This window comes from Drosophila pseudoobscura, chromosome X (assembly GCF_009870125.1).
Source record: "Drosophila pseudoobscura strain MV-25-SWS-2005 chromosome X, UCI_Dpse_MV25, whole genome shotgun sequence".
Classification (NCBI taxonomy): Eukaryota; Metazoa; Arthropoda; class Insecta; order Diptera; family Drosophilidae; genus Drosophila; species Drosophila pseudoobscura.
This window is the reverse complement of record NC_046683.1, coordinates 15672418-15682113: the sequence shown is the minus strand read 5'-3', so window position 1 is coordinate 15682113 and position 9696 is coordinate 15672418. Positions and strand designations below refer to the sequence as shown.

General features: G+C 44.6%; 5 protein-coding genes across 5 annotated transcripts in view; 2 read left to right on the top strand and 3 right to left on the bottom strand.

Moving 5' to 3' along the window:
• Nucleotides 1-2654, top strand: part of N (neurogenic locus Notch protein) — a 40828-nt gene extending 38174 nt beyond the window's left edge. The window contains exons 7-9 of the mRNA XM_002133952.3: nt 57-363; nt 444-875; nt 966-2654. Coding sequence (XP_002133988.2) covers nt 57-363; nt 444-875; nt 966-1309 — 1083 coding nt within the window. The 3' untranslated portion in view covers nt 1310-2654. The remainder of the gene's footprint in view (nt 1-56; nt 364-443; nt 876-965) is intronic.
• Nucleotides 2655-3823: 1169 nt separating this feature from the next.
• LOC4814985 (UPF0729 protein GD16342) lies at nt 3824-4769 on the bottom strand. Its single transcript, XM_001354626.4, has 2 exons — nt 4468-4769; nt 3824-4405 (listed from the first exon to the last, which is right to left on the bottom strand). The coding sequence occupies exon 2, from the start codon at nt 4390-4392 to the stop codon at nt 4009-4011; it is 384 nt and encodes a 127-aa protein (XP_001354662.2). The 5' UTR covers nt 4393-4405; nt 4468-4769; the 3' UTR covers nt 3824-4008.
• Nucleotides 4770-5694: 925 nt separating this feature from the next.
• On the bottom strand, nt 5695-6810 carry Fcp3C (Follicle cell protein 3C). Its single transcript, XM_001354627.4, has 3 exons — nt 6673-6810; nt 6001-6611; nt 5695-5938 (listed from the first exon to the last, which is right to left on the bottom strand). The coding sequence occupies exons 1-3, from the start codon at nt 6674-6676 to the stop codon at nt 5753-5755; spliced, it is 801 nt and encodes a 266-aa protein (XP_001354663.4). The 5' UTR covers nt 6677-6810; the 3' UTR covers nt 5695-5752.
• An 82-nt stretch (nt 6811-6892) lies between these two features.
• LOC6901288 (uncharacterized) lies at nt 6893-8031 on the bottom strand. Its single transcript, XM_002133953.3, has 2 exons — nt 7772-8031; nt 6893-7709 (listed from the first exon to the last, which is right to left on the bottom strand). Exons 1-2 carry the CDS (start codon nt 7787-7789, stop codon nt 6984-6986), a joined length of 744 nt encoding a protein of 247 aa, XP_002133989.3. The 5' UTR covers nt 7790-8031; the 3' UTR covers nt 6893-6983.
• Nucleotides 8032-8316: 285 nt separating this feature from the next.
• On the top strand, nt 8317-9275 carry LOC4814802 (thioredoxin domain-containing protein 17). The gene is made up of 2 exons (XM_001354628.4): nt 8317-8726; nt 8793-9275. Exons 1-2 carry the CDS (start codon nt 8582-8584, stop codon nt 9071-9073), a joined length of 426 nt encoding a protein of 141 aa, XP_001354664.2. The 5' UTR covers nt 8317-8581; the 3' UTR covers nt 9074-9275.
• Nucleotides 9276-9696: the final 421 nt, after the last annotated feature.

Below are 9696 nucleotides of genomic sequence, written 5' to 3'. Positions count from 1 at the left end.
GAGCCAGGAGGAGCCCAGGAGGCAGCATCTAATTGGTTTTTGCCCACATTTCACAGAACGCCCAGTCGCTGCAATCACTGCCGCCCGGCAATGGCCTGGACATGATCAAGCTGGACAACTATGGCTACTCGATGGGCTCGCCCTTTCAGCAGGAGCTGCTCAATGGCCAGGGACTCGGAATGAACGGCAACGGCAATGGGATCATCGGCGGCAGCCGCAACGGGCCTGGTGGCATGTGCGGCCTCGTCGGTGGCCTGACGGGTGCCGGCAGCAATGAGCAGGGTCTCAGTCCCCCCTATTCGAATCAGTCGCCGCCGCACTCGGTGCAGAGCAGTCTGGCCCAGTCGCCGCACGCCTATCTGGGTGAGTCCATCCAATTCCATGCCAGAATGCACTTACTAATCGCATCTGTCTCTCGTTTTTTGTTTTTTGTTTGTTTGTAGGCTCTCCATCGCCAGCCAAATCACGTCCTAGTTTGCCCACATCCCCGACGCACATACAGGCGATGCGGCACGCCACACAGCAGAAGCAGTTCGGTGGCAGCAATCTAAACAGCTTGCTGGGCGGCGGCCAGGGGCCACAGAGCTCCCCAGTTAGTTTGGGCATCATCTCGCCCACCGGCAGCGATATGGGCATTATGCTTGCCCCGCCCCAATCATCCAAGGGCAGTGCAATAATGCAGACGCTATCCCCACAGCAGCAGCAACAGCAGCAGCAGCAGCAGCAGCAGCAACAACAGCAGCAGCAGCAACAGCAGCAGCAACAACAGCAGCAGCAGCAACAGCAGCAGCAACATCAGCAACAGCAGCAGCAGATTGGAGGCCTGGAGTTCGGTTCAGCAGGTTTGGACTTGAATGGATTTTGTGGATCTCCGGGTAAGAGTTGTCGCCTGCCCAAAGCATGCCGAAAATGCACAAAATGCAGAAAAAATGTATTAATAATCTCTCTATTCCCATATTTCGCAGACTCATTTCACTCGGGTCAAATGAATCCGCCTTCAATACAAAGTTCAATGTCCGGATCATCGCCATCGACCAACATGCTATCGCCGTCGTCGCAGCACAATCAGGCCTTCTATCAGTACCTAACGCCGCCCAGTCAGCATTCGGGCGGACACACGCCGCAGCATCTCGTCCAGACACTGGACAGCTATCCCACACCCTCGCCGGAATCGCCCGGACACTGGTCCTCATCATCGCCGCGTTCGAATTCGGACTGGTCCGAGGGCGTGCAATCGCCGGCGGCCAACAATCTGTACATCTCGGGTGGCCATCAGGCCAACAAGGGATCCGAGGCCATCTACATATGACGACGGACGGACAGACTGCCAGAATGCCAGAATGCCTGAATGCCGCCTGAGGGCCGCTGAGTGCTGGAACGACGGACCGAACGGTGGTGCATGCGACTCTTAAAGAGTCCCTGGGACTACGTTCTACAAATATAAACAAAAGAAAAGCTAAAAAACTATATATTTTTAGGTTTTTAGTGTCTGTTTAGGGAATAAGTTTTAATTTAAAGAAGCCGATCAAAATAGAAAGAGAGCGAACAAGAGCTAGATACAGAAACAGAAACAGAGAGAGAGAGAGAGTAATAATTTGTAATAATTTAAATTCTATATTTTAATGATTGTTGTACAGTGCGCGTTGAAATCGTTGGATGATCTAGATCGCATATATATATATATATATATATCCATACATATCTACCCATATATGTAGATATCTTTTAACCATCTAGATGCATACGTAGACTAAGACTAAAAGGACTTAAGGGGTCGTCGTTTTGTGGCGCATTTGATTTGTCGTAACGTCATCGTCGTCGCTTCCAGTTAACAAAACAGAAACAAAAACAAAAGACAGAGAAAACCTTACACTAGCGAAAAATACTGAACGATTGGCACTCTATACCGTTCCGATCAGATATATGTAGCTATAAGATCTAAGGACACATACACACATACGGATATATATATACATATATCATTAGGCCTAAGTCTAGGCTACGTTTAGCCATTAAGCTTTTATCGAATTCTACGATTATCTTATATCTCCGATATATATCGGAGTTCTGTTGGTATCGAAACTGAAGTGCTTATATAAACAAAATTGTTAGATATACTACCCATCAAAAAATCCCATTTTTTTTTACACCACGTTTTTTTTATTATTATAATTATAATTATAAAACTATGATACGATTATTGTGTATTATTACATTTTAAACTAAGCTAAACTGTAAAAAGATTCTCATAAATGTTTGAATTAAGGCGAGAAAACAATTCCACAAAATCACAATCATATAAAAGACAACAAACAAACGAAACGCAACAACAAAAAACAAAACAAAAACACACAAAAAAACAAGACAAGAACGAATAGAAATGTAAACGAAAAGAAAAGACCTTAACCAGCCAAGTTTTCTATATATATAAGCCCTCCCCCCTTCACACTCCCCCCTAAAATCTAAGTTGATGGATAGATATTTTCAAAAAATATGCAACGGGGAAATTAGATACTAAAACTTAAACAAAAAAAAAACCGATTTTCTTGTTCGAATTATTACAAATTTTTTATTTGAGTTTTATTCATTCTTCTTTCCATCTCTATTTTTTTTTTGTTTTTCATAAGTTTTTAATGTGTAAATTGTAAAATTATTTGTTTTCCTAATCTAAACAGCAAAACAACAAACAGAAATGCAACTTTTTTTGACATAAATAATAAATATTAAATAATTATTTTAAAAACAATTAATTTTTGTCGATTTCTGTGTATGACAGAAGGGAATGCTAGAAGCGGCCATAGATAAAGGGATACATAATTCCAACTAGGAATGATAGTACATACATATGTATATTTAGAGGTTTATTCCAAGGCATTTCATGGCTCTCCATCAGACACTCCAAAAAGTGGGTTCATCTTCTGGGCATTGACCGCTTAAAAGAAGGCTTTGAAAGTCAACAAACAATCAACAAATGGCAGAAGCCATTAGCACGCAACTAAGCATTGGAAACCCTACAGCCTGCAGTCCCCAGACCCCACTTCCATATCCACTGGGAGCAGGCATCGTCCAAGCAGCACAGGCATGGCTTTCGGCTAGCCCCTCGATAGATTTGGGATATATTTTGAGAGTCCCTCTGGACAAATATTTTCCACAATGCTGACGCGGTATGGCATCATAGTTTTCTCATCCGTCCATTATCTATGAGTATAATTTTGTGTGGCTGAGGATCCCCTGATGGCTTATACATAAATACTATATATAGTCCACATAATCACTAGACCCCGGATTTTGCATATTTGCATATTTTTAAAGGATTAAGATAGAAAAATTCTGATGACTCGTACTCGAAGCACCTCCGATCCTCCGATCCCCCAGCCAAGTGCTTTTCAAATATAGTCAAAGGAAATCAATTGAACAAAAATTAATAATGAGCCCACGATTATGCTGATGAATAAAATATGCAAAATCCGAGGTCTAATAATCACACAAGAAAGATCATCAATGCACCGCAATTCCCTCTCTGTTTGACTTAATATTTACTACGGTAGAGGCCTTACACAAGTGTCAAGAGAGGCAGATCCCATTCGTGGATTGAGTTTATGGTTGAGCCCTTCCTAGAGTAAGTACTATCGTGGTGTCTGATTGGAAGATGTTCCTCGGTTGAGCCTCGATATTGATCAGCGAGGGAACGACTTCATAGACGACACCTGAAAAAGACAAAATATAATGAATTTATATAGTTATTTGAAGCTAGTAAACAAACCCATAATTGAAGCATATGCAGCAGTAACAACGATTCACCACCCCCCCAGAAACAACTCAATTTGGGTGATTGCGATGTGTATTACATTTAAGTTAACATATTTTCGTTTTTAAGCGTAATTGGTTGCTGCTCTTTAGATAACGTGTGCCCCAGCACACCCACACGGCAGGGGACCCGTGGAGTGACTGTGTGCGTTGTGTCAAGACTTATTGTACAAGCGAGAAAAAAAAAACATGAAATTTTGACTAAATTAACTTCTTTGTTTCCTCCGGGATGGGCTCAGTGGTTGGCCCTGAGGACGACGACGTGGTTGTGGTGGTGGTGCTGCTGCTACCACCGGTTGTGATGGTTGTAGTTTTAGTCTCCTGGCCGTCCGAAGCTGTAGTCGTGACTGTTTCAGATGATGTGGTCTCCACCGTATCGCTGTCAGCGTTTGCCTTCTTGCCACCGGGCACAAATGGACAGACGCCGCCCTTGCACTCGAACGGGAACTCCGGCCCCGCCTTGATCACATTCCCCTGGGCGTCCTTCTTCTCCCACGGATTCCAGTAGCGCAGCAGAATGGGCTGCACGAACTTGTGCCAGATGTAGAGCAGCAGCGGAATGATAAAGCACGGCACGCACACCATTTTCCTTAAACAGCTGCCGGGTGGTTGGTTACTAATATTCAATTGTTCATTGGGAAAACCCCGTCTGCCACTCACCTGTTAGTATTTTCGTAAAAACTATTCCTTGATATTTGCCCGACGTAAACTTAATAAGTTGCTAGTCAGCAGCTGATTTATCGATAAGATATACCGATTTAAAATTGAATGTTCTATTGTACGTACATATTCCTCGTGTTTGATATTCCGTCAAATATTACTAACTAGATAGAACCTTCAGCCCTGCCTACATAATTTTATCCGATTAATGAATCAATTTTCTGCTTGACTGGCTTGTTTTAAATACTTGACTTGTATTCCTGCTACGGCGATGGCTTTTATTGTTATTGCCTTAATTTTGGTGTCTCGTATATCGATAAGAAATCGAACTTAGCCCCGTTAACCCCAGTATGCTCAGGAACGGAAGGCCAGATTGGAAAAAAGTGATGCAAAAAAACTTAAATTTTAGTACATAGTTCATACATATTACATATGTATATACATTAAATTCATTTCATATTACAAATTAAAAATATTTTTTATTACGGAACAAAATGGGAACGGGTCCAAAAAAAACTCTCGCAAAAACTATTTCTTGCGAGCCTTTTGCGATATAATTTATGATAGCTCGCAAAGGAATCATTTGTGAGCCTCTTGCGATATCATTTATGAGTCTTTTTTGATACTGCTATGGGTATCATATTTCTATCATATGCGGGTCCGAATGCGAGCGTTTTGTCGGGTTAAGTCTCGCATTTGACTCGTATGCGATATCATTTTGGATATCATATACGACCAACTCCGAAAGAATCTCCTGCGACACTTCTGAAAGACTCTTCGGGAACAAAAGAGTCTTCCCAACAGAAAACAAATTCAACTTTTGACGAACCCCTTCGACTCTGCGGCGATGGAAAATGCTTTCTAGGCTCTTCCCATACATAGATATTACAACAGACGTACACAGCGCGTTTCGATCGTTTCGATCTAAAATTTAGATCCTAAATAATGTTCAGAGCGTATCGTACGTTTGTTGTTTTTTTGATCTTTGTGATTGTGCTTCGCATTGTATACATATCCTCGCTCTTTACTGATTTCTTTCTAAATCTTTTTGTCTTTTTCATTGCAAATTTCTTTTTTCATAACTCGAACGTCTGTAACTGGAACAACAGCGTTTAACCCTATGAGTCGAACGTGTTCATTGGTTAATGGTGATTCGAATTTTGAAATGTATGTTTCACTACCCAACCCAGCTCAGCCGAGAGTCGGTCATAATATGTCTTCTATAGGTATAGGTAGGTATATCAAAGCATTTATTGTGGAGCCCACAGATGGGGAAACAAACCAGTTAGCCCAACAGAGGACAGCGATAGGGCACGCCGGCCTTGCAGCAGTACTCCCTGCCGGCCTGCAGATTGGTGTTAACCCACTGATTGTGGCAATTCTTGATGAACAAATAGGCCCGCTCCTTGTGGCAGTCGTGGCCGAGTGCAGAGCAAACAATGTTGGCCGAGTTGGGCAGGTGCTGGACGATCTGGACGAGATTGGTCAGGTTAGGTTTGTTGGTCCCGTCTCGATTGTCTGATTGTCTCTTACCGCTTCCAGGCACTTGGTTTGGCACTGCTTCCGTCCAATCGCATTGCACGGGTACATGCGATCCAGCTCCTGATGGATGAGCGGCGCCTCCTGCAGTCCATGGTGCATTTGCGAGGAGAGGAACACGCCGCATGTGCACGGCACTGGGTGGTTGTCCAGGTTAGAAGCCGATGCTGATGCTGGCGCTGGTGTCGGCGGCGATGGCAGTGTGTTGTCCAAACTGTTAGAGGTTGTCGTCGTCCCTGTGGCTAGAGTTGCAGGCGTTGCTGGTGTGGTGCTGCCACAGGCTTGGCTGCTGGTGCTGAAGGCTTCAGTGGTGCCACTGATGCTGGTACTCCTGCTAGACTCTGTGGTGCTGTTGAGCTCTGGCTGCGGTGTGGTCACAATTATGAACTCCACGGCGACTGGCCAATCTTCCTCGGTGGTTGGGGCTCCGGTTGTGGTGGTGGGGAGTGCCAATGACTTGCTCCTTATGCGCTTGTCCTTAATGTAGTTCCCCTTGCCGTACAGCGGCTTCTTGTAGGCGATCTTGGAGGCCTCCAAGTGCACAGTCAGCAGAATCAGCAGCACCGGCACCAGCAGCATCGGTCGGAAAGACATCTTATGGCAGGCTGGGAACGGATCGGGCTGTGAGCAGGTTCAGTGGAGTGCTCCCTGGCCGTCGCGACTTACCCATCTTGATCTGGTTAATCTACTGTTTGTGTTACCCAGACCGAACTCGGTTTTTATAAACGATTTTTCACCTGAAGTTGCAGTTTTCTTTGTTGGCTCTCGACCCAGGGCAACCTTGCTGGGAGAGCTCCAATGAAGTTCAAGTTTGGTCGCTGCCATTTGGGTCAGGGCGAGGCCTGAGACAGCAGAAACTTTCCATCAACAATAACCAAGCCAAGCGAACAGTTGCAATGCTTTCATTTCTTAAGTTAACAGACGCCTAAATCATATCTATAAATAATTTCGAATATTCTACCATTAAAAATGGTGTGCTACATATAATTAGAATTTTCCCCCTCGTCGATGATGACCGCCATGAGCTTATTGCGCAGACGGCGCCGGCTGTGGGGCTGTAGGCAATGCATCTCGGCCTTCACCATCTCGCCAAAGGCTTCCACGTCGGGGGTGTAGGTAACGCGGTCGGCCAAACGTCCCAGCATAGTTGTGGCCGTATCCAGAATAGCCTGGGCAGATGAGCGGCTGTGATGCGGATGTATTTTGCTGGCGTCAGACTCGTCCTCGTCGTCATCCTCGCTACTATCATCCGAAGCCGACTGATCGGCTGGGGCACCAGCCCTTTCGCTCTTTACACTTTGGCCAAGAATCGCGTCCAGGGCCGCCAGATGCTCATCTGTGTCGGGCTTTAGCCGCTTGGCCACGCTGACCGCTGTGAAGGGCGGGCTTTCTTTGTGGCGCCAGTTCTTCAGATGGGGCCTGTAGAACTCCATGAACTGAAACCAGTAGGGCAGCTGCACGCCCGGCTCGTTGATACGCAGGGCTAAGGCCGAGTACTTGCGCCGTATGCTGCCAAATTTGTTCACTACATCCTCTTCGGTGAGCTGCGGCATCGCTTGACGCAGGGACAGGAGAATCCTGGCCAGGGCAAAAGACCGACGGCCTTTTTTGTTGTAATCAGGGTCCGTCGGATCGTAGAGATTCCGGTGGCGTTTGAAGAGCATCAGGAGGTGCTTCACTTGCGGCGGATTCCATACGATGTTCTGTTGGAGCGAAAAGGGCATTGGGAAACAGTGTGAAGTTATTCTTTATTTGAGGGTCGTACGTGACTTTCTTTTGGCATCGCATAAATTGGTGGCAGGCGTCTAATATTTCCTTACAAATTGTTTAAAAAAGTGGGCTCCTTTTTTGTTTATGCGGAGTGCGTTTAACAGCCCACTTGCACCTCTGACAGCATCAGTCTGTTAATGTAGATGGCGTATGATTGCGCATTTTAAGCACATTTTGTATTTACAGAGTAGATCTGTCGGAAACAAAGTTCAGGAAAGATATAATATAACATGAATTTTCTAAATTATTATATATAAATTAAATCAAAACGATGCACTTTCAAGGTATAAAATTATACCTTGACGTGCGTCTAACAGCACAGACGACCTGTTAACAGCACTGTAACGACTAACAACACTCTTTACGACTACGGTTATTCTGTAATCTGTTATGGTTATTCCGGTATGATGTATTCTTTTTCGTGTGATTTTTTTAAAATGTGGTTGTGACGAAGTAAATATGCTCTATTGGAGTATCCCTGCTGTTTAAAAAGTAAAAGCTATTAATAATCTTGGATCGTGTGTTCTTAGAACAATCAGTAAAGTCAAAAAAGAAAGTGTCATATTCTAATATTTTCAGAAACAGCTGAGTTGCGCGCTTAACAGCACTCATCAGCACTCGTTATTGCTATCGTTGCGAATTTTTTATCTCCACCGTCTGGTGAAGGGGCAGGGCAAATAATCATAAAAAACTCACTTGTAAATGAACTTATCGGCTATCGCAGCGACACAATTAGATTAGCCGGTGCGTCGCCCCAAAATCCGGAAAAAGTTCCAATCCCTCGCCAGAAAACACAAGGAATACAATGACGGAATACGTGCCGGTGCGCGGCTACCAGGAGCTGCAGAACTTCCTTAAGGCTTACGAGAACAAGCAGGGTCCCATCTATTTGTATTTCTACGGCGAGAAGGACAGCAAGGGCAAAAGCTGGTGTCCGGACTGTGTGGACGGTATGAAAGCAGAGATGTACCGATTTCCATTTCTTACTCTTTGTCATTTTTCTTCCCCACTCGTAGCTGAGGAAACCATTATGACGGCATTCCGGAATCACGCTCGGCAGGCTATTGTCCTAGTGATAGACGTGGGCAATCGGGATGCCTGGATGGATAGCTCCGACAAAAATGGTTTCCGGAAACCGCCGCTCTCCCTCAGCTCAATACCCAGTCTTTTGCACTGGAAGGGGGTCGAGCGGCTGGAGGGCGATCAGCTGCTCAAAAGCAGTCTCCTGGAGCTGTTCTTCGAGGAGACGTCCCTTAAGAGTGGACCGCCATCGAGTGCTCGTAATATTAACAAATGAATTTCCTATTTCGATGCAATTTGCAATGTATGCGTATGGGTTTGTGAGCTGCCGCTGCCGCTGACCCTGCTAACATAGCAACTTACATTCCAATTTGCGTTAAAATTCAAATTTGCTCGCTGCTTGTGTGAATACAATACCTCTCAAATCACACCAATAAAAATTGTAAGTGGGCTACCAAATGCGATATGGTTTCCCTTTTAAATTTCATGTTTGTGTCTTTAATCATTCATTCAACAGGAGTTTAACAGTTTAACATTTTCCAATTCAGTTAACATATAGAGTATTTTGTTACATTTGAGCGGAAAAACTGAGTAAATTGGTTGAGTGGATTTTTGAGTTGGAACGAATAATGGTTGGGCCGTTTGGCCCCTCTTGCTCTCTTTTGCTGGGATTTTTCTCTATTGCGTGATGTGATATGTAGATGGATTTTTCCTCGCGACAAATTCCTTTTTAAGCTCAACAATGTCCCTACATTCAATACTCCAAAACGTTCTCTTAAGAATTATGTTGCTGGCAACATTCAGCTTGTATGGGCCAGACTCATGTTCCGAGAAATCAAGCGGATGGAGCAACATTTTGCATACCCTGGGGAAGTGGATATTATAGAATTGAGAAAATGT